This window comes from Myotis yumanensis, unplaced genomic scaffold, assembly GCF_028538775.1.
Source record: "Myotis yumanensis isolate MYYU_CA2020_CCGP unplaced genomic scaffold, mMyoYum1.0.hap1 SCAF_2, whole genome shotgun sequence".
NCBI lineage: Eukaryota > Metazoa > Chordata > Mammalia > Chiroptera > Vespertilionidae > Myotis > Myotis yumanensis.
In genome coordinates, this window is record NW_027223753.1 from 217,207,131 (window position 1) to 217,230,792 (window position 23,662).

The 23,662-nt window shown below is 46.8% G+C and overlaps 1 protein-coding gene across 2 annotated transcripts in view; it reads left to right on the forward strand.

The window, feature by feature from the left end:
- Positions 1-23,449, forward strand: part of LTN1 (listerin E3 ubiquitin protein ligase 1) — a 52,415-nt gene extending 28,966 nt beyond the window's left edge. Inside the window, exons 19-30 of one of the 2 annotated variants that reach the window (XM_070407315.1) lie at positions 116-258; positions 3,810-3,945; positions 4,142-4,286; positions 5,087-5,300; positions 6,189-6,426; positions 6,744-6,818; positions 8,754-8,940; positions 12,625-12,793; positions 13,823-14,043; positions 15,886-16,080; positions 17,140-17,307; positions 18,852-23,449. In XM_070407315.1, coding sequence (XP_070263416.1) covers positions 116-258; positions 3,810-3,945; positions 4,142-4,286; positions 5,087-5,300; positions 6,189-6,426; positions 6,744-6,818; positions 8,754-8,940; positions 12,625-12,793; positions 13,823-14,043; positions 15,886-16,080; positions 17,140-17,307; positions 18,852-18,914 — 1,954 coding nt within the window. In that variant the 3' untranslated portion in view covers positions 18,915-23,449. Of the gene's footprint in view, positions 1-115; positions 259-3,809; positions 3,946-4,141; positions 4,287-5,086; positions 5,301-6,188; positions 6,427-6,743; positions 6,819-8,753; positions 8,941-12,624; positions 12,794-13,822; positions 14,044-15,885; positions 16,081-17,139; positions 17,308-18,851 lie in introns of those variants that run through there. The other variant, XR_011470355.1, reaches the window with a different exon arrangement.
- The last annotated feature ends 213 nt before the right edge of the window (positions 23,450-23,662 follow it).

Consider the following 23,662-nt stretch of genomic DNA (forward strand, 5'->3'; position numbering starts at 1 on the left):
TTCATGCAGTTATTTTATGCAGTAGAATTACTAGCGCATTTGAATAGTCTGAACCAGGCATTTCTGAAGTAGCTCATATTAGGGCAAATATAATTCACACCTTTTCTGTAAACAGGTTTTTCCCCCTAACAGAAGGCAAGATGCACACCATCCAAAGCCTCTGTCCGTTTCTGCCCGAAGACGACAAGAAAGAATTCATTGCTCAGTGTGTGCCTGCCCTTCTGGCCTGGGCCAAGGAAGACCTTTGCAGTACGAATGGTTAGTTTCCTGATAGTACATATTCTGTTGTTTTAATTATTGCTTGAGTTGAAATAAGTGTCTCTTCATATCTGAACCCAAATCTAGCAGAGATAAATTCTAGCTGATTTATTCCTAGTTTATTCTTTTGCTACATAACAAGTTGATGAGCAGTAGGGTCAGTGTCTTTGGAGAGAGTCTGTTACAGTGTGTAGGACAGAAAGCTACGGTCTCCAGGGAAGACCTACAGTCACAGACCCTCTGGTTGCCTGTAGCTCTTCAAGCTGCGCCTTGTCTCTGAGTCAGCCGGGGAGTGAGCACATGAAGGCCAAAGAGGGAATAGCTTTTGTCGTCTTTTTTTTTTTAAGTTCTTTTTTTCAAAATATGTGTTTATTGATTTCAGAGAGGAAAGGAGAGGGAGAGAGAGAGAGAGAGAAACATCAATGATGAGAGAGTCATTGATTGACTGCCTCCAGCACCAGGGATTGAGCCCACAACCCGGGCTTGTGACCTGACTGGGAATTGAACCACAATCTCCTGGTTCATAGGTGAAGCCCAACCATTGAGCAACACTGTCCGGGCAGCTCTTAAAAGTCCTGATGAATCTATAAAAGGAGACTTCTTAATGGTTTTTGGGAAATAGAGAAAGGTTTTAAACTACTTTGGACACTTTGCCATCTGTTTATTAACTTAATAAACCCTGTTGAACACTGGCTATGTGTTGAGAAGATAGACATAAAATTATACCATGTGAAAACGGCATAATCCTTGTGTGGAAGTGGCAGAAAAGGCGTTTTCCACTCTGAGTGCCAGTGGTGACCTCACAGAGGAATCACCACCTGGGTGTGGAAGGGCCGTCGCTATGTGGCCCCAGTGTGGGAAGGGCTCTCCAGGTCCACAGGAACAGGATAAGGGCGGTAGTTGAGTTTGGCTGGCGTGTCAGGTGAAAGGTTGGGGTGCACAGGACGGTGGGTTCCGTGCAGGGGAAGGAGCAGGTCCTGAGCCTGGTGTGTGGGTGGAGCTTGGACTTGAAGCTGCAGGAGCTGTTGGTTCACATCTGGGAGGAGAGAGCACATTCCCCTAGAAAGCATATTGACAGCTGTGGGAAGGGTGGGCGTGAGAGGGGAGGTTGGGGGAAGAGACGAGATGGGAACTGCTAGGATAGTCTTAATGAGAGACGCAGAGCTTCAGTCAAGGCAGAGGTGGAAGAGGATGTGGACATGAAAGAGATTTAGGACACAGAATTGAAGGGCTGCCTACGGGGGAGGCGGAAGCACCAGTAGCCCTTGTGGGAAACCCCATAGGACACCCGAGGGTTAGGATGGGGCGGAGTGTACAGGGAGCCAGTGCTACGTTCTGAGCATGTGAGAAGAAGGTGCCTGTGGAATGAGGATTCATGGAGATTTCAGGGAGCAGCAGGCTGTCGACTGGGTAGAGATGCTGCTGTGGGAGTCCACGCCGTGCCGGTGGCCTCAGATCCATCAAGGAGGGGGAGCCTGTTCAGACAGAGTAAAGGGGGTGTGCGTGGAGGGAGACTTGAGACTAAGGGCTGAAGATAAAGAGAAGCAACGGAGGGCTTCAGGAAGCACCCATCACCTGTGTTAAAGCCACAGAAGGTCGCCCAAAACTGGGGCCTGAAGTGTCCGCTGGCATTGGGTTGGAGTAACTTGTGCTGAGAAGGTGGGCGGACAGTCTGTTCTAGGTGTTTGGCGAAAGGGTGGTAGGAAGAAGGTGGGAGCTGGAGAGGAATACAAGGTCACGGGAAAATACACGTGGGAGGAGAAGGGCTAGAAAGTTGAGATAAAATCATTGGTGGAAATTCCCACTGAGCAGGTGAGGGAAGGCAAGAGGGCGGGACCTCAACACACGTCAGAGGATGTCAGCCTCGTAGGCGCCGTGTGGGTGGGTGTGGAGGGGAACTCCTGTGTGCCTGACCGACAGGCCTCAGGCCCCGCCTGGCCGGCCGTGTAACGAGTGGCGACCACATTGTAGATTTCCCGGAGGGCAGTGAACGTGTGAAATAACGGAAGAGGTGCCTATCAACAAACACTAGAGCAGTGGTTCTCAACCTTCCTGCGCATTAGAATCACCTGGGAATCTTTTTAAAATCCTGATTTCTGGGCCTCATCCTCCGGAAATTCTGTTTCTTTGTTACTAATGTTGTGGCCCACCCCATCACAAAGAAACAGAATTTCTGGAGGATGAGGCCCAGAAATCAGGATTTTAAAAAGATTCCCTGGTGATTCTAATGTGCAGCCAAGGTTGAGAACCACTGCACTAGAGGAATTGCCCTAATGGCACCTGGAGCAGCTGATGCCAAAGAGAACTTTGTGGCATTGGGCTTCCCTGCTGTGTGCACGTGGGGTTCACTGTGGGGTTGGGATTCGCAGATCTGGAGGGGGAAGCAGTTGACCTGACCCGTAGAGAGGAGTTTCTAATGGGAGCAGGTAATTTCCCCAGCACGGCTGTACCGAGGACGGGCTGTACCGAGGACGGGCTGTACGGAGGACACACTGTACTGAGGACGGGCTGTACCGAGAACGTACTGTACCGAGGACGGGCTGTACCAAGGACGGACTGTACCGAGGACGGGCTGTACAGAGGACACGCTGTACCGAGGACGGACTGTACGGAGGACACACTGTACCGAGGACGGACTGTACGGAGGACACACTGTACCGAGAACGGGCTGTAGCAAGGAGGACGGGCTGTACCGAGGACGGGCTGTACCGAGGACGGGCTGTACCGAGGACGGACTGTACCGAGGACGGGCTGCAGGGGACGGCAGAGAGGAGGAGGGCAGGGACTGCGGCGCTGTCCCAGACAGAAGGGGCTCGGCCTGCAGAGGCCTGATGGGACAGCGGAGGAGGACAGATGTGTTGATATTTGACAACCAGTTTTGTTCTTTCAGCCAAACGGATGAGACAGAATTAGCTGACAAAGACTTCTAGTTCTTAGAAAATCAGTTATTTCTGTTTACACAGGGCGGTTATACAGGGCTGTGCAGAAGTAGGTTTCCAGTTGTGAGTATGCTAAACAGAGTTTATTCTTGTGTTATTTTATTCATTGTTATTTTCCATACAAACAACTGTAAACCTACTGTTGTTCACCTTGTACCTTAAGTCTCTTCTATTTTGCCAGGAAGATTTAAAAAAAAAAAAAAAAGCTCTGCCTTTAAAGGAAGAGGAGATGCATTCACAGTCGACCCTTGAAATGCAGGGTTGCAGCGGCCAGTCCCCTTGTACACGCTTTTTTCAATAAGCGTGCAGCTCCCTGCGTCGCCTGGGCATTTGCGACCTGTAGTGGGAACCTGGGTGCAGAGGCCAGCAGTGTGTGTTCCTGGCAGATTTATACAGGGGCCTGAGCACCCAAGGATTTAGGGTCCTTGGGATGGGGGGGCAGAGCAAGTTGTGGGGGAGTCGAAAGTTACATGCAGATTTTCAACTGCATAGGGGTTGGTGCCTCTAACACCCTCTCTGTCCAAGAAAGTTTTGATCCAGCTCAAAGTAGTCTTTATGATAGTAGCAACATCACTTACATTTTGTTAATAATCATTTTGAATTTCCCTTTAGGAGGTTTTGGACATCTTGCCATTTTAAATTCTTGTCTGCAAACCAGAAGCATAGATGATGGAGAGCTATTACATGGTATACTGAACATTCTAATGTGCTGGAAGAAAGACCATGAGGATATTTTTCTTTTCAGTTGGTGGGTGATTCTTTATACTGTTTTCCTCCGTGTATACAATCTGGACCCAGGATGTGTGTTTTATAGTCACAACTGTGCAGAGTGATAGGCGGTGGACATTTCAGTCGCTCTTCCATCGTGTGTGAGGTGAAAGGGAATGTCGTCTGTAAGGTTCTTTAACGCTTTGTGTTCTGCTCTGCTTTTGTCCTCATCACAGTGACCTGTCAGGAGTGAGCCCAGAGGTCCTGGGGGTGAACGTGGAGATCGTGCGGTTCCTCTCCCTGTTCCTGAGGTGCTGCTCCTCCCCGCTGGCCGAGAGGGAGTGGGACTTCATCTTGTGCTCCATGCTGGCCTGGCTGGAGGTAAGCGCACGGGTGTCTCGTGCCTCTGCTGGGTCTTCGTGCCGATCTACAGAGCAGCACGGCCTCCCAGGCGTGTCGTTTACGTAATGATGGTGACCAGCGCCTTCCATTTCACGGGACAGTACAAGGACAGGTTCCTTATCCTTCCGTGACCCTCTCTCAACTGCTATTGAGCTGGTCTCCCCATTCACTCATTTTAATTTAGTATCTGCTGCACAGCCCTTTCTGGTTTTATCTTTCCATGACAAGATTTTTGGACTTTTGGTTCTAATTAAATTATTCTTCAAACACACAGTCAGTATTGCCAGAGTAACTGATGCCTCAGAGGTCAGTTGACCCAGGGGGATCGGCGTCTTTCTGCGACCCAGCGCGGCCTGGTGCGCCGTCAGTCGTGGGCGCCAGCGTGCAGGGGGTCAGGGTGGACCTGGTCGGAGTCTCTGCCTCGCCTGCGGTTGGCCTGGGGGTGTAAACATGACCTAGTTGAGCCTCGGTGTCCTTATTTTAACATAATTTAAAAATGCCCAATTAGCAGGGCTCCTGAGAATATTATAAATGTGTCTTTAATGTGTTCCACTTGCTAAATGGTCATGGATGCTACTTTGTTTTGTAGTTTCAGAAATAAAAAAGAACATTTCAGAATAAATGGGTTGATTCTAATTTCTAGTATTTAATTTTGAAAAAATTATTTTGATGTGAACTCTAGAAATGCTCCCTGAGAACTGAAAGGGCCTTGGCTGCATGGCCTTGTTTTTGGATGTTCCGGTAGAGGTCTGCTTACCAACCTCATTTCTGTTTCCCAGACGACGCGCGAGAACTACGCGCTGCGCTCTGTGCCGCTGGTGCAGCTGCTGGCCTGTGTCAGCTGCGCTCTGGCCTGTGAGCTCAGTGCCTTCTTCGATTCCACAACGCGGGACCCTGCTGGCCATCTTCCTGCAAACCTAGTCAGTGAATGGAAAGAATTCTTTTCCCAAGGCATCCACAACTTGCTTTTACCTCTCTTGGTGACAGTTACAGGCAAGTAAAAAGGGGCGTAATCATGAGATTCGTTAAGAACGACTTGTCAAAAGATCCAAAACCGCATCTCTGGGTGTTTCAGTCAAAGAGTCCAGCAGAAGAGGAGACAAGAGCCGGAGAATCGAGGCCTCTCAGAGCGTCATGTGCTCAGTCACGATGAGAATTGAAATGGCTTCAGAGGCCACTGCAGAGTGAAAGGATAGGAGTCAGATACACACAGATTTATAGCTCAGACCTGTCTTAACGAGAATAGAAGTCGCCGAACAGTTGAGATCACTGAATGTTATACACATTCAGTTCATGTTTCTAGAGTTATAGTTGGTTTAATGTTAAGTTTTTTGTTTGTTTGTTTGTTTTTTTTAATATATTTTATTGATTTTTTTACAGAGAGGAAAGGAGAGGAATAGAGAGTTAGAAACATCGAAGAGAGAGAAACATCGATCAGCTGCCTCCTGCACCCCCCCTACTAGGGATGTACCCACAACCAAGGTACATGCCCTTGGCAGGAATCGAACTTGGGACCCTTCAGTCCCCAGGCCGATGCTCTATCCAGTGAGCCAAACCAGTTAGGGCTTAATGTTAAGTTTTAATATAGTTTCCTTAATTGATTTTAAAGAGAGAGATAGAAACATTGATGAGAGAGAAATACTGATTAGCTGCCTCCTGCCTCTTGGGGATCGAACCCACAACCGGGCATGTGCCCTGACTGGGAATCTAACCAGTGACCTCTTGGTACCGGGGACACAGCCCACCCACTGAGCAACACCGGCCGGGGCTCTGGTTTTCCAGGTGCATTTCCTTTAGTAACATTGATCATCTGTGAAGCAGTCAAGCTGTGCTTCCCGTTTTGTTTTGGGATGTGCATGTGTGTTTTTCTTTTGTCACCAGGAGAAAGCAGAGATACGTCTGAAACATCCTTTCAGAATGCAGTGCTAAAGCCCATGTGTGAGACGTTAACATATATCCCAAAGGACCAGCTTCTGAGTCACAGGCTCCCTGCAAGGCTGGTCGCTGGCCAGAGCACACACTTGCCGGAACATCTCCAGACTCTGCTGAACACATTGGCCCCCTTACTCCTCTTCCGAGCTCGGCCCGTGCAAATTGCTGCCTATCAGATGCTGTACAAGTAAGAGTCTGAACAGAGGTCAGGGCGCTCTAAAATAATAGACTATGTATTCACTTTTATCGCTTTTAAAGTCATTTACAGTTACAGAAACAACAGAAAATGGAGTAAACCTGACTGCGTTTGTTCTGACGAGGGAGGCCAGGGCTTGATCTCACCGTGTTCTCCATGCAGAGTTTACATTTAGAGCATCCTGGCCACGGGTCGTTGTTTCAGGGAATATTTAAAAAATGTATTCATTACAAAATAAGTATTGGTCTTTCTGCTCTTAAACATGATTTTTAACAACAAACAATGTAAAATAATGTTCTGATTTCCAGGTTGATGCCAGAATTACCACAATATGATCAGGATAATCTAAAGTCATACGGAGACGAAGAGGAGGAACCAGCCTTGTAAGGTTTTTAATGATGTGTTTATTACAGTGTCATAACCGATCTCACTTAGCGTGACTTCTCCGTGTGGAGCGTATGTTCATTCAGCAGGTCTTCACAGCCAGCTGTGAGATGTAATGAAATCTAGAGTTCACCCAGAAAGATGGTTTCTCTCTCATCTTAATTGCTCCTTAACCATATTTTAGTTTGCTGCTATTTAGTAAAATTTCTTATGGCCACATGGTAGCTTTTGTGGCCAAATGTCACTTGAGCACCCAGTTAGTGCAAAGTATTGATTAAATGCTGAGGGGGGGATACAGTGTTGAGTAAATGTTTTGTTTTTTAATATATTTTTATTGATCTCAGAGAGGAGGGGAGAGGGAGAAAGAGATAGAAACATCAATGATGAGAGGGAATTATAGAGCGGCTGCCTTCCGCACGCCCCCTTCTGGGGATCAAGCCCACAACCTGGGCATGTGCCCTTGACTGGAATCGAACCCGGGACCCTTCAGTTCGCAGGCCAACACTCTGTCCGCTGAACCAAACCAGCCAGCGTTAACTGTTCTTTTTCGTAAGAAGCTTGCCCTCGCTGGCTATTACAGTATGACCTGTACAAGTAACCAGTGTGTGACAGGTGCTAAGAAAAGGACAGGGAGCATGTTGTGGGCCCACCCTGCTGGCACCAGGAAGGAAGACTTCCTCTTGCCCAAGAGACGTTTGTCTGGCTCTTCAGGTGAGGCAGCGAGCCGCCCGGCCGGAGACCGTGCACGAGCGTGGAGGCGCGAATCGTCAGGCTGTGCTGGGATGGCGAGTGGTCCCCCTGACACACGTTCTTACTGTGTGTCTTCCACTCAGTGAAGGCAGGGGCTTTTGTCTCTTGTTCTTAGTCATGTTCATAGCATCCAGAGTGGTTCCTGGCCTAAAGCAGACTCGAGTGATGCTCATTTGTTGAAGGAAAGCATACATGAACAAGTGTGTGGAGTTGCGGGGAGGAGGGGTAGTGGAAGACGAAGCTGGAAGGGAGCTTACAAATGACACTCTTTAGGGTTTGGGCATTTTTTGGTAGGAAAAGGGATATCACCACCTGATTCTGGCAATAGTATGAATCCTAAATTGTACGCAGAAGTAGAGACCATTCCAGAAATCATAACATGCGTTGGAGGCGTGTGGGGAGTGGAGAGCTGAGCTGGACTGTGAGCTCTGGGGACTGTGGCCTGGAGTAGAGAAAGGCCAGTGTGGGAGGTGGTGGTGGTGGTGGAGGAAAACATGGCGGGAGCTGGAAGACCCGTGGATGTGGGGAGGGGAAGGGAGCCATGGAGGACACAGGGTCCCAGGGTCTCACCAGGTCCCCTGCAGAGAACCTCCCCGGAGGAGCACATGGAGCCTGCGTGGCCGTGCCTGTTAACCTTCCTGAGCAGATGCCCCGCAGCCTGTCTCGGTGCCCACTGTAGGGGGTGAAGGCCTGGCAGGGCTTGGCAGCCTCGTTCTTCCAGTCTCTGAGGGACTTGCGTCATTTTAGCTTTGCAAAGGGTGTGATTTTTTTCCATCTATAAAACAGATGGTTGAAATAGATGTTTTCTAAAAGGGTCTTTTTTTTAAGTGGTGACTTCTTGAGTCCATATTTTTATAGCATGTAGCATTTCTTAAATATATAATTTAAAAGCTTCATATTTAAAAACATTTTACATGTAATAGATATCATATTTACATCTTTATGAATGTAAAAGATATAATATACAATACATATATTTTCATGTATAAACGATATACATTTTATGTCTTTCATTTTCTATAATTGCCATTATGTAAAATTTGGAGTTCAAGGTGAATCTATAAAAGGAGATTTTTAAATGGTTTTGGGGAAATAAAGAAAGGTTTTTCTAAAACGTTTGAGGGTGTGCATGCTGACAGTCGCTGAGGGAAGCTGTGAAGACAGTGGGTGTCTCCTCCTCCCAGGTCCCCGCCGGCAGCACTGATGTCCCTTCTCCACGCGCAAGAGGACCTGCTGGAAAGCGTCCTGGGCTGTGTTCCCGTCGGGCAGGTCGTGGCCATCCAGCCGCTGAGCGAGGACTTCTGCTCTGTGCTGGGTTACCTCCTCACCTGGAAGCTCATCCTCACTTTCTTCAAAGCCTCTTCCTCTCAGGTCAGTAGCCGTGGGGCAGTCGGACAAGCCTGTCCTCAGCAAATCCCTTAAGACCCGTGTTCAGAGGAAGACGTGCGCACACGACCCAGGCTCTCCCAGCCGCGCTCTCTGCGTGGGGATGTCCGATAGCAGTCATTTTGCCCACGTTATTCTGCAGCGTCATGTTTACTTGGAAAATATACTCTAGTTTACTTATCTGTTTTTAAAATCTTCTAGGCAGATACCGACTTTGAGAATTCCTAGAGGCTTGGAATCAGTCTAATAGAGGGTGTGGCTTCTGGGACAAGTCCTCCTAGGAGACGTAGTTTCCCTCTTCAGTGGAAGTGCAGGCACTCCTTTCCGACGTGCATTTTCAGAATGCTTACGTTAGGGTCCGCTGTGCGCATGACCCATCTCTTGGGACAAACAAGTATGTCACCAGGCGCATCTTTGCCTTTGTATCTCGGGAACCAGGTCACAGGGCAGCAGCCACCTCGGTGTCGAAATCACTGGGTTTCTCTTCAGGCCTCCCTCCCCGTGGCCTGAGCCTCCCCGTGGCCTGAGCCTCACGTGACCTGAGCCTCACCGTGGCCTGATCCTCCCCGTGGCCTGAGCCTCACCATGGCCTGAGCCTCCCCGTGGCCTGAGCCTCACGTGGCCTGAGCCTCCCCGTGGCCTGAGCTCGTGTTATTTGCTGGTGACAAACCTCAAGAGCTCATTGTTGGGCTTTTACGTTTGTTTCTTAAAATGTTGCTCATTTCAAAAAATTGCCCTGAATTGAAGCCTGTATGTGTAGGAATTTTGGTCTTGTCATCATATATTCAGAAATTTGGAAAATGGCCATGCACCATCTTTTTCATTAAACCAGAGTGTGGGAAGGGCACAGAGAATTGCCCAGCGGCTTTGCTAAGCCTGGAACTGAACTGAGCTGTGGACAGATAAACCACTGTAACCCACCAAATAACACAACTAGGTGAATCCTATAACAGAATTTAAAACCCACAAAAACATTGATCAGCCCTAAATCTGAGTTATTTTTACCTTCTCAAAAAACTCCTAGTGAATCAGATTGAACTGTAACCAAAGCTGTGTGTGTGTGTGTGTGTGAGATTGTGTGTGTGAGTGTGTGTGTGAGATTGTGTGTGTGTGTGAGTGTATGTGTGTGTGAGATTGTGTGTGTGTGTGAGTGTATGTGTGTGTGATTGCAAAAAAAAAAAACCCTCGCTCATTTGTCCTCAGTTCCCATTTCCTCTCGAACCCTTCAGCCCCTGGCAACCGCTTACCTGTGTTCTATCTCTGGATTTGCCGAATATGGGCATTTTATGTACAGGGCGTCCCGAAGGCTGTCTTACACACTCAACAGCTGGTAGCTTAGTTGGTGTTTTTCTTTTCAGATTTGACCCATTGGAATTAATAGTTACTCACAGTGTATGCACATTTGGGGGACACCCTCTAGGTGGCCTTTTGCGTCTGCCTCCTTCCCTGAGCTCGAGTCTCAGGAGCCACCTGGTAGCAGCAGGTGTCAGGGCTGGAGGCCTTTCTGTGGCTGAGTGTCCTCTGCTGAGGACCCTCCACGTACCACATGCGAGCGTAGCACGTTCACCTGCTGGTGAATTCAGGAGGTTCCACCTGTGGCTCTTGTGACATGTTTGTGTGCACGTTTTTTATTTCTGGTGTTATTTACCTAGGAGTGGGATTGTTAGGTAAGATGTGTGTGGTTTTAAAAGTCCATTGATATGTATGATTAATTTTTTTAAAATTTCCTTTCTGCCCTGGCCGGTTTGGCTCGGTGGATGGAGCGTTGGCCTGTGAACTGAAAGGTCCCACGTTCAATACCGGTCAAGAGCACATGCTGGGTTGTGGGCTCGATCCCCAGTGGGGGCCTTGCAGGAGGCAGCCGATCCACCATGATTCTCTCTCATCATGGATGTTCTATCTCTCTCTCCCTCTTCCTTCCTCTCTGAAATCAATAAAAATATATTTTAAAAAAACAACACAAATGTATTATTCCACCTCCATGTAGTAAAAAGTATAGTTGTACAATGTTCAAAAAAATTTGCTCTCTATATTTTGAAAAATTTTAAAGTTAGAAGTAGAATAATTCATGAAGTCATGTATCCTTTTCCGACACTTTCACACTTGCTCTGTATTCACTTTCTTCCTGATGATCTACTTGAAAGTAAGTTGCAAACATCATGATGCTTTACCAAAAGTATTTAAACATGTATCTCCTGCCCTGGCTGGTTTGGCTCAGTGAATAGAGGATCGGCCTGCAGACTGGAGGGTCCCAGGTTCGATTCCCAGTTAAGGGCACATGCCCGGGTTGTGGGCTCCATCCCCAGAAGGGGGTGTGCAGGAGGCAACCAATCAATGATTCTCTCCTATCATTGATGTTTCTCTCTCTCCCTCTTCCTTCCTCTCTGAAATCAATAAGAATATATTTTTAAAAATAAATAAATAAACATGTGTCTTCTAAGAACAAGGACATGTTCATACCTAAGTGCAATGTAACTATTACACTCAAATGAATTTCATGCAATGGCACTAGCTAATTTGTATTCACATTTCTCAGTAAATGTCCTTTATAGTTTAATCTCCTTCTCTTGGGATTTAATCGAGGATCTTGTTTGCGTTGGTTTGTCATATTTCTTTACTCAGTAATTCCCCACCTTTCTTCTCTCTCTGGTCGCTCACCAGGTCAGCTATTTTGTAGATGGTTACAGTTCGGCTCTAACTTTCCTGGTAGTTAGATGCCGATTGGTTTTCAGCAGGAGGGCTTCCGCCCAGGGGACTGTGTCTCACCGTGTCCCCGAGAGGCTCAGCATGACCAGGCCTCCTGTTGGTGACACTGAGTGTGGTACTTGGTCAAGGTAGTGCCCCCAGAATGCTCCATGATAAAGGTACTTGGATCAACGTATTTTAAGAATCGGTTCGAAACCCTATGGCTTGATCCCCGCGTTTGAGCCCTCAGCGTCTGCACTGGGAGGAGCAGTGTGGTGCATGGAGGAAATCAGGGTAAAGCCATGTGAGCACATGACCAGTACTGCGACCTGAGGGACAAGGAGTTCTCCAGATGGGCCTCACCGGTGCCCGCCGTGCCCCCGTGGTGCCAGGCTCTCCTGTGTCATAAAAGAACCCAGCAATCCCTGGTTTCACCTGAAGCTCCCCGATCCTAAAGTGACAGGCGGACGCTAGCGGTGTCGTCCTGCAGGGGCGCTGCAGGGTCTTGGTGGGGCGGCTCCGCCAGGAAATGGAATTGGTTCTAAGCAAGGTTTCCAGAGACGAGGGCCTGTGGTGTGGAAGGAATGTGTGGCAGGTGCGAGAGAGCGAGTGAGTCATCTGGGGAGTGGCGAGTGGATTTCCACGGCTCGGACTCCAAGTGCAGGTGAGCCTCCCAGGGAGACGGTCAGAGGGAGACCTTAGAGCACGTGTCGCGTGAGGAGGGAGCGGCAGGTCTGCGGTCTATGAGGAAAGGAGGCAGGGCCGTCACATGGCCCATCGGGGAGTAAGGATGTGGCCCCTGTTCTGTGGACTCTGCTGTGTCATTCCGAGTCCTCAGATCAATGTCTTGTGAAGGCCGTGTTGTCGAAAGTATGACACATGCCCCCTGGTGTTTTACTGTTCTTGTGCAGTCTGTTCTACTTGGGTTTGTCGTCACTGCTCTTGGCTAAACGGGTTTACTGACACATTCTTGCTTCCCCCCAGCTTCGGGCTCTGTATTCAATGTACCTCCGGAAAACAAAGAGTTTAAATAAACTGCTCTATCACCTGTTCAGGCTCATGCCCGAAAACCCGACCTGCACCGAGGCAGCTGCTGAGCCCAGCAAGGAGCCCAAGACCTTCTTCACGGAGGAGGTCCAGCTGAGTATCAGAGGTCAGTGCGGGGGTGTGTGTGCCTGTGTGTGTGTGTGTGTGTGTGTGCGCGCACACATGTTTGCGTGGTATGTGCATGTATGTGTGTGGGGTGTGTGTGTGTGCATGTGCACGTGTGTATGTGCGCGCGCACATGTTTGTGTGGTATGTGCGTGTGTGTGTGCATGTGTGTGGGGTGTGTGTGTACATGTGCACGTGTGTATGTGTGCGCACATGCATGTGAGCTCTCCTGGGACAGGTTCAGACCTGAGGGTGCAGCCCAGCCCCAGATGGGGCCTGGGTGCAAGGCCTTCCACGTTTCTCTACGTAGGACATTCAGTGTGACCTTGTGGATAACGCTGTTAAGAATTAAAGACATTTTTGAATCCTAGGTTGTTGAGACTTACATTTTACTCTGTAAACAAGTACTTGTTGCGTGATAATGGTTCGTAGGCCTGTAAGTCAGCAGTCTGCCGTCGGGGAACAAAGACAAGTACGAGTTCTTTCCTTCACTGTGGAGGCTCAGGTTTTAGCCATTGGTTCAGGCTGTTCTACCGTTGTAACTGATTCTTCGGAATAATTTGTTAAATGCCTTAGACTCAGGAAACCTTTGGAGCAGTGGTCATCAGCTGGTGGTCCGTGAGGTCCGAAAGGATGGCGACCACTGCCTTAGAGCACCGAGGGCGGACTGTGAGGTTGAGGTGGGTGTTCTAGGACTTGGCGTAAATACGTCAGTGATGCTGGGAGTAAAGGAGGTGGGACTCCTTTCATCTTTTATTCCCCCCTTTGAAGGCAGTGCTTCTTATTACCTGTGACTCTCCGTGTGAAATGCAGAATGCTGTTTCCAGTTCAGTTGGAATCTTCTTTTTGCCGTGGTTCATGTGAAATATGTAGAAAAAGCTAATGTGGTAGCATCTTGGCTTCTTTGTTTGTTTTAGGAGCTCTAGTCCTCATGTGAGGAATTAGGATTTTCTTAGGAAAGTCCTTGTCTTAGTCTGTTATTCTGTGTCCGAGATACACACTGCTGACGAAGACTTTGCTTCTCCCTCAGAAACAGCAACCCTTCCGTACCACATCCCGCACTTGGCTTGCTCCGTCTACCACATGACCCTGAAGGACCTGCCCGCCATGGTCCGGCTGTGGTGGAACAGCAGCGAGAAGCGTGTCTTCAACGTTGTCGACCGGTTCACCAGCAAGTACGTCAGCAGCGTGCTTTCTCTGCAGGAAATAGCTGCTGTGCAGACAAGTACACAGCTGTTCAGTGGCATGACGGTTAGTACGCTCTTGAACTTTCTCTAGAAAGGTGATTTAAATATTGATTGTGTCTGACATCTGTAGTGAGTTGAGTATCACAATTGTGACCGTTGGTTTAGAATTTACAGGAATTGCTGCTGTATTCTCTGACTCTTATAAGTCAAATCTCATATTAATGCATAGATTGGAACAGTGGCATAATTTCACAAGCCCCCACCAAGGAGCTTTTGAATATTCATCAGTTCCTGTAAAATATACATCGGACACCTCCAGGTGCCGGGCTTGGTGCAAGCAGTGTGGTCAACAGCGAGGGCCTGGCCTGTGGGACATGCCATCTGGTCAGGGAAGGGGAGACACCGACCACGGTTTGTGTTTGAGACTAGAACGTGGCGCACGGAGGGGACGAGTGTGGTCCCAGGGGAGGACCATTGGCTGAGGGTGGGGAGACGATGGAGAAAGGCGCTGTAAGGGGCAGGAGTTGGTCTGGGGAGACGTGTGGAAAGGCATTCGCTGCAGGGAAACAGTGGCAGAAGCAAAAGGCTGGGAGTGAGAACTTCTGTAGTTGCCCGAGGCAGGACGAGTAACCGTGTTCAGGGAGAGGAGGCTCCTGCAGGCGGCTGTCAGGGAGCGGGCAGATCTGCGAGGGGTTAGGTCACGCTGGGAAAGGCCTCACAGAACAGTCTGAAGTATTTGGTCCTGGGTAGCCACTGACAAATCTCTGTTGAGGGGGTGACGGGTGGCGTAATCATCTGTGCAGTTGCTCTGACTGACCGTGACATAAACCTGGCTGTTGAGTAGTGCGGGGTCGAGGCATGTGGGGAGTGCTGGCATCAGAGCTGTGGGCGTGGGGCAGGCCTGGTGGGGATGTAAACGGGGGCGGGGAATTTTGTGGAAATGTATCCCAGCTTGAATAGCTGGGAGGAGGCGGAGGAGATATTTAAGGTGACGCTGCGGTGTCAGCCTGGAGATTTGGGCGTCAGAGAATCAAGTTGTTGGGGCCGGGGGGTCATTGGTGTTTCACGTTGCGTTTGCAATGCTGTGTGGAAACCAGAACCAGGGGTGAGTGTTCTTCTGGGAAATTCAGAATCCGCAGCAGAGGGAGGCTGGGCAGACACCTGGCACTTGATGCCCGAAGACAAGCAGTGATGACTAACCCATCTGTCCTTTGTCTGGTCAGAAACTAGTGTCATATGGTGAAGCTGGTAGAATAAAATAAAATACACTGGGTTTTTGTTGTTGTTGTTGTTTAAATATATTTCTTTATTGATTTAAGAGAGGAAGAGAGACAGAAAGAGAGAGAGAAACATCAATGATGAGAGAGAATCATTAATTGGCTGTCTCCTGCACGGCGCCTACTAGGGATTAAGCCCTCAATCCAGGCATGTGCCCTTGGCCAGAATCAAACGTGGAACCCTTCAGTCCACAGGATGATGCTCTATCCACTGAGCCACACCAGCCAGGGTTAAAATACACTGTTTCATGAGAGTGAATTTCCAGTAAAATGCACTTGGACTGTCCTAAACCACCATAAAACACACTCAGCTCTCCTCATCCGTGGGTTCTTCGTCCACGGCTCAGCAGCCTCGGGTCCAAAATCAGAGTTGGGTTCCAGGGATGTGGACCCACGGACAGAGGGACTTGTGGGGGCAGGGAAGTCCTGCCAAGTTACCCTGTGGGTGCTGAGGGACGACTGTGTCAGGTACTTGTTAAATATAGATGTCCAATAAGTGAATGTGTTTACCTGCATTTTGCTTGAATGGAAACTTTGGCTGCTAATAGTCAACCTATTGAAATGCTTTTTGAGTGAAAAAAAAGGAAAGAAAATTTGACAAAACAAATATTACTGTTCGTGTGTTGCAGGTTAAGGCTCGAGCTACTACTCGAGAAGTGATGGCTACGTACAGCATTGAGGACATCGTCATTGAGCTGATAATCCAGCTGCCTTCCAACTACCCGCTGGGCTCCATCACCGTGGAGAGTGGGCGGCGCGTGGGCGTGGCCGTGCAGCAGTGGCGGAACTGGATGCTGCAGCTGAGCACCTACCTCACCCACCAGGTCGGTCCCGCACACACGTGGCCTCCACACTGAGGCCCACTCGTCGGTCTCTCCTGCCTCAGCTGGAGATGGGGATTCTGGCTCCTTGGTGGACACAGATATGTGCCTGAGTGACTTGCACCTGCCAAGGTTTCATGTTCATCTCTTTCTGGTGTTCGAGAGGAATTGATTTGACTTTATTGACATTATAAACGATACAGAACAATACATGGTAATGAAGGAAATGGTTAGAGATGGAATTTTTTGGTTAGATGCCGGACAGAGGAATGTCTTCCAAGCTACGCTTAGTCTAACATTTCAGCTCTCCTTCTGTGGCTATAGAAATCCCAGTACTTTTAAAGACCTTTGACTTTTAGACACCTGTAAGTCTTCTCTAGTTTTGTTTACACATTGTGAATATTGCACAGTAAAGAAAACTTTTTTAAAAATAAATATATTGCCCTGACTGGTTTGGCTCAGTGGATCGTGCATTGGCCTGTGGACTGAGGGGTCCCGGGTTCGATTCCGGTCAGGGGCATGTACCTTGGTTGCGGGCACATCCCCAGTAGGAAGTGTGATGGAGGTGGCTGATTGATGTTTCTCTCTCATCGATGTTTCTGGCTCTCTATCCCTCTCCTTTCCTCTCTGTAAAAAAAATTAATAAAATATATTTAAATAAATAAATAAATATATATATTCACCAATTTGTAGAGCTGGAACAAATCAGCAGCAGGGAAGATAAAATGATTAATTGTTTTAGTTTAAAATTCAGAAAAAATCTAAATGATTGACTTACTAAGACTTTCATAAAGCAACAAGCTGAGACTGAACTGTGAAGTATTGATGCAAAACGCTTTTTTAATTCCTGTCTTTACTGGAGAAAGATTTATCTGTTCCAAAATTTCGGTGGTCATTTTGAAAACCAATATTCATAAAATTTAAAAGATGTGAATATAGCAAAACAGATTTTCTTCTCTCCAAGTTATAACTCAACTTTAAAATTTTTGAAGTTGAATAAAAATAACTGATTGGTTGTCTTCATTGTATATTCCTCTTTTTTCTTCTTCTTCTTGTTAACAGAATGGAAGTATTATGGAAGGCCTAGCGTTATGGAAAAATAATGTAGACAAACGCTTTGAGGGTGTTGAAGATTGCATGATCTGCTTTTCAGTCATCCATGGGTTCAACTATTCTCTTCCCAAAAAAGCCTGTAGAACATGCAAGAAGAAGTTCCACTCAGCCTGTTTGGTAAGTCTAAAAAGAAATTAAGTTATTTATTATTTTATGTATAGTGTGTATGTATAATATCTAACTTTGGAAAAGAAAACAGTGAAAAATAAACTCTTAATTGTAGTTAATGGGAGACATACTAAGATGGTTTTTCAAAATCTGTACAAAGTAAATAGTAAATTACTGAGAAATGGTAGCATGAAGCATTTTAATCATTGGGTGTTTCTAATACAGGTCTTAGCACTCAAAAAATAGGTGGTCTTATAAGATCTAGACCAGGGGTGGGCAACCCCTGGCACACGTGCCAAACTGGCACAACAGTAACTTTTGCTGGCACGTGAAACCCTCTCTTATAATCTTCCATTTACAATTTTTTTCTTAATATTGACTTTTTTATTTTTCAGATAAATTCAGTGTAGGTGCATCTTAGATAAATAAATAATTCTACATGACAAGTTATCTTAAAGACCATAGACAAGGATTGACGAGAGAGGGGAAGAGCAATTTCTATGCCTCTGCCTTAACTCTCCCTGCCTTCCTAGATCCGACCAGTGTTTTGGTTTCATCCACACACACTTGTGAATCTTTGTTCTCAGTGATGAATTTTGTTAAGTCTCGTAATAGGAGTAGCCTGACGGATGACAGTAGTAGCTCGTGCATATCTCTGAAGGTCACGAAGTGTAAACCTGATTTAAAATCTCTGTCATCAGTGATGCAGCAGCAAAAGTCCCACTGATAATATCAAACAAGTCATAAAGTTTTCTGTCGGACTATCAGTATACATGTATACATTAAAAAATAAATGTATTTTTCATCATCATATACTGTGTTTTTGTCGCTCAAATGAATTTTATTATTTCTTCAAGGTTCTTCACATACGTACACCTTAAGAGATATCAAGTAGGCGTAACATGTTCTCGAAAAATTAGGGTTGGCACGCAGAAGAGTTTTGAGTCAGAGATTTTGCTGGTTTTGGCACGCACTCACAAAAAGGTTGCCCACGGCTGCTCTAGACCATAAAGTAGACTGAAAAATTTGGAACTGAGCGCCATCTTGCATCAGAGCTCTTGGCTCTTTTTATTTTTTTTTAATGTATTTTCATTGATTTCAGAGAGGAAGGGAGAAGGAGACACAGGAACATCAATGATGAGAGAGAATCATGGATTGGCTGCCTCCTGCACGCCCCACACTGGGGATCAAGCCCAGAACCGGGCATGTGCCCTGACCGGGAATCGAACTGTGACCTCCTGGTTCATAGGTTGACGCTCAACCACGGAGCCCCCCCGGCCGGGCGCTCTTGGCTCTTTTTAAAGGTCACCTGGCCGTTTAGTTGCTTGGAGGTCTTCCTGGCCGGCTCAGTGGCGTGTGCATGAGCCTTGGTGGGAAGAACCACACTGTAGCCTTTGTACAGGACACTGTGTGTGTTGATCTGGAGATGAGTGGGAGGAGCGTACAGTAGTCTCCCTCTTTTACTGTATCGTTTTAAGGTTACTTTAGATGTATATGGAAAATGACAGCTCTTTGAAAAATTCTTCTAACATTGAAAACCTTTTCTTTTTCAGTACAAATGGTTTACATCTAGCAACAAGTCCACGTGTCCACTCTGTCGTGAGACCTTTTTCTGAGGTTTCCCCCCGGAAGTGACCCTGAAGGAAAGCGAAGGCAGTGGACGGGCCGCCCGGAAGCGCTGGTGTGCGGAGGCAGTGCGCGTACTTAGACAGACCTGCTGGGGAAGCCCCTTGGTTAATGCAATGGCCCTGCAATCGGGTCTACTTACCTTTAGGTTGGTTTGTAACAGTTTGGGAACCTTTTCTTTTACATACGAATATTACGTATTTGAGAGAAAATATTTATAAAATAGTTTAATCTCTTTATATATTTAAAAATAAATATGGAAAACCCCTAAATTACAGATTTGGAATTTGTGAAAGCATTGCATTGATCTATGTTCTAGAACAGTCCAGTGAGGCAAATGAATTGAGAGGACTGATTTATACCTAGCAATATTTTAAGACTTATTTATTAGTTATGAAAACAAAATTAATTAGTATTCTGCTATTTGTAGATTCATTTAATGATAAAAATGACTAAGCTATCAATATAGTTTGTCTTGAGCTGTTTGAAGCATGCTCTGCAGTCCTCCGTCAGCAAGTCCGCGGGCCCTCAGGGCCTTCGCTGTTAGGGCTCTGACTTCCAGACCATGAGCTCACGACATCGAGCTTTGCTGTGGAAGACTTTCGTGTGCCATGACATCCGAACTGTAGACCTGCCCATGAATTATTACTCAGTTACGTGAGAATTTGAGAGAACAGGAATCAGATTACTTTATTCATGAAGCAGAGTGGCATCTAGCCCTCTGTGAGAGGGAGGAGGAAATGAATGAGTGGTCCTGAAACTTAAAATTGGTGATGGGGGAAATTAAAAACAAACAGTAATGCTGTAGGTGGCTTTCAATTTTGTAAGCGAGTTTTGCTGTTCACACTGCCAAAGTTACATTAAATTAGATTGAGGAAGCCAAACTTCCCAGTCAAGCTAAGGTTTTAGTACCAAGTAAAAGGGAACATGACAGGCTGACGTGGAGTAGGAAACCTGCCTCTGTCACAGCAGCGTTACCCTAAAAGCTGTGCCCGAAGCAGAAAGGGTGAGGTTTGGAAGTTGGAGTGATTCCATTGCAATCTTTCATCCCTGGGGATATTAGCATATCTAGCAGCCAGGTCACTTGAGAGATCAGCTAAGCATCTCTTGCAAATGTTTAATTGGCAAAAGCAATTCATGTTAATAAAACAACTGCTCACCATCAAATGGGTAAAATGGTTATTGTTGAAATAGTATGAATGTGATCAGAGTATTGTAGTCGAGAATGAGGTATTACGTGCGTTTCAGATCTCGAGTTGTGTTTGTGGGTGCGGAGTCCTACCCGGTTCTGTCTGTCTCCTGAATTTCTTCTTAGTATTTATTGTCCTACTGCCTCGGGGCTCAGAGAGTCCGTAAGTGAAGTGCAGGTAGCGAAATCCTACTACCTCTTAACCCCTTTCTTCAAACGGCCGTTCTTCCCAGGTCGGTCTCTGACACAGTATTCCCAAAGGACTGCGTTACTTCTTTCAAAGGCACACACTTTTTCTTTAAAGATTGTTTTATAATGAGAGTTTGTTTGTAACTTTTCCAGTATTGGCACTTCTCGGCCTCTGACCCAAACCCCGGGCAGGAAATGGAGGGAGGGAGGGAGCAGTGTTGCCAGCGGGACTCGGGCCCCTGCCACTGTGAAGCCCTGTGACCAGGTGGGCACCGCTCCTCACCAGACTCCTCACTTCTCTCTGAGCTGTAAATACACGTGTAAATAGTGCTTGCTACTGTTACCTGCTAAAGAGAGGGCTTTCCAAAATGAGACTGGAATTCAGAGCACCACGCTGATTACAATTGTGTTTATAGAGCTTTGGCAACGCTGGAGAACGCCCCTTACATGATAGCATAGGGACATTTTAACTTGCATGAGATTCAAAGCCCATTAGCAAAGTTATTAACTTAAAATCCTAATGTAAATTGCAAATTTTAGGATTTATTTTTAACTCTCTGTACCACATGCTCTAATGTATGTACATAAGTTTCCATAGCTTAAATAATTAATGTTATTAGTAAATACGTTTGTGCTTTGAATAATTAATTTATTATTTGGTTGTTATGCCATATGTGCCCATTAAAATTCTTTTTAATTACAAAGTATGTCGAATATACAGAGTAATAATATAAAGCCCTTGTGCTCTTCACAAACTATTTTGCCACATTTGCTTCTAATTTTTAAAGAAATAAAATGTTACTCTCTTGTACTTCTCTCTGAGGCCTCCCCTCTCTCCTTCCTGGGAGCTAAATGGAAATTGGTGGGACTCCTTCCTATTGGAGAGTTTATACTTTACCACATGTTTGTGTTCATAAATAATATGTAGTGGTTTTTAAAAAATTCATATTTGTGATTTTGTATGTTATTTTTTGTAACTTGCTTTTTAACTCAACGTAACTACCTTTTAGGGTCAGATTACATCAGTTTACTCACCAGTTCCCCTACTAATGGTCATTCCGATTGGTACTCGTTGCCATTTGTTAACAGAGCTGCCCGTGTGCATTCTTGATGTGTTTTCTCGTGCAAATGTGCTGGGTAAATGCCCCGCATGGACGGCAGCTGGTGGCTGCCTGCTCTCCAGGGGGTGTGCACCCATGAGCCCCTGCTTTCCCTCCTCCTCTCCAACACTCAGGCTTACACGATGCTGCCTCTTCTGGTCACAGCTGTGAGACAGTAGGTCTTTGTTTTCATTTACATTTACCTGGCTGTGAAGTCTTCATCTATTTATTGGTCATTGTTTTGTGAGTTTATTATCTTATTGATCATAATGTTTATCTATTACAGGGCTTCTTCAAGTACCGGGCTTGACTTTTAAAAGATTTTTTTATTGATTTTCAGGAGAGAAGGGAGAGGAAGAGAGAGAGATATCAATCGGCTGCCTCATGCACTCCCCCTACCAGGGATGGAGCCCACAACCAGGGCATGTGCTCTGACTAGGAATTGAACAGGTGACTTGGTGCATGGGACAAGGCTCAACCAGCTGAGCCACACTGGCCGGGCTATAGGGCTTGGCTATTATGTGGTCTGTGGCTGTCTTTAATTGTACAGAATTTTTCAGTTAGGTTTAGTCAAATTTATCAATCTTTTTTTTAGTTTTGTTCGTTCCCCGGGGCTTAAAAAAACTCTATGCCTAATTCACCTGGAAATAAATGTGATTGCTGGACCACGGTACTCCTGAGCCATATCGATAGCTGGTTCTCACAGCATCACTTATGAAGCGGTATCTCGTCCCCAGGTTCCTGCGCCTTCTCATGCCACCAAATACCCGGGTGTATTCTGTGCAACTGACCTATTTATCTGTTAATTCTACACTTTTTTTTTCTTTAAAAAAGGTTTGTAATTAATCTTGAAGAGTAAAGAGTCCTCGACCCTGTTCTTCCGACTTCCCTTGGGTAGGCATCTCCTCAACTGCACCTGAGTGGTCAGATTATTGACATATAAGCTTCCTTGGTCTAAGAAAAAATGTATAGCAATTTGCAATATATATGCAAAAAGAAAACAAATATATGGTAAAGGATAAAAGATAGGGAAGATCTTACCAGGGAGGAGCATGAAAGCAAGGCATCCTTCCTATCTAATAATAGACAAACATGGTAATTGACCATACCTTCCCTATGCCTCCCATTGGCTAATCAGTGTGATATGCAAATTAACCACCAACAAAGATGGCGGCTAATTTGCATGCTGCAGGCAGGGCAGGACAGTGCAGCCGCCAGCGCGAACCACCATCCCGGGCCACAGGCCGGCCCCAGAAGCTGGTGATCAGGGGGAGATGGGGGTACCCTGCCCAGGCCTGACGCCTCTGGCAGAGGCATCAGGCCTGGGCAAGGGGCCGATCCGGCGATCAGAGGGTGATGGGGGTCAACACCTCTGGCCAAGGCGTCAGGCCTGGGTGGGGGGCGGAGCCGGCAATCGGAGGGGTCTGGGGGTCCCCTCGCCCAGGCCTGACGCCTCTGCCAGAGGCATCAGGCCTCGGGAGGAGGGGGGCAAGCCGGCAATTGGTGTGAACTACAGAGGAAAAACCTTTTATTTTTTTTTGCCTGCATCAGTGGGTATAGGAGAGTTAACAGTCAACAATTAACAACAATAATGAAAGGCTCCGTGGTCTCTGCCTGGTGCCCTGGGAAACACCTTTTCTGACCGCTCATTGGCTAAGCTCCTTGTATACCACTGGTAATATTCTTAGTAACTTGGGTAATAAGAATCCAAAAAGGTGATCTAGGGTTTTTCCACCACACTCCTGGTGAAAAAAACGAAGGTCTGCTGCTGGAGGGCTAAGAAATGTCATATCCTGCCCTAGCCGGTTTGTCTCAGTGGATAATGCCTTGGCCTGCCGATGGCAGGGTCTGGGTTCAATTCTGACCAAGGGCATGTACCTAGGTTGCAGGCTCCTCCCTGGCCAGGGCCCAGGTCAGGCTCATGCAGGAGGCAACCAATCAAAGTGTTCCTCTCACTTTGATGATTCTCTCTGTCTTTCCCTTTCTCTTCCACATTCTCTAAAAATCAATGGAAATATATCCTCAGGTGAGGATAAAAAAAATAATAAAGAAATTATTATTATATGAAAGACACATCTTGAAAATGCCTAAAGTTGTCATTTTTTCATGGTGAAGGGACTGGAGTCTGTGTTGATGAAAAAACCTTGCTGGCTGCGGTGACTGGCAGTGGCTGCAACAGCAGGGTGATGGGGCTGGTGCCTTCCCCTGATCAGCCCGGTCACCTCCCACAAAGGGACGCCAGACTGTAGCTTAGGCCCTA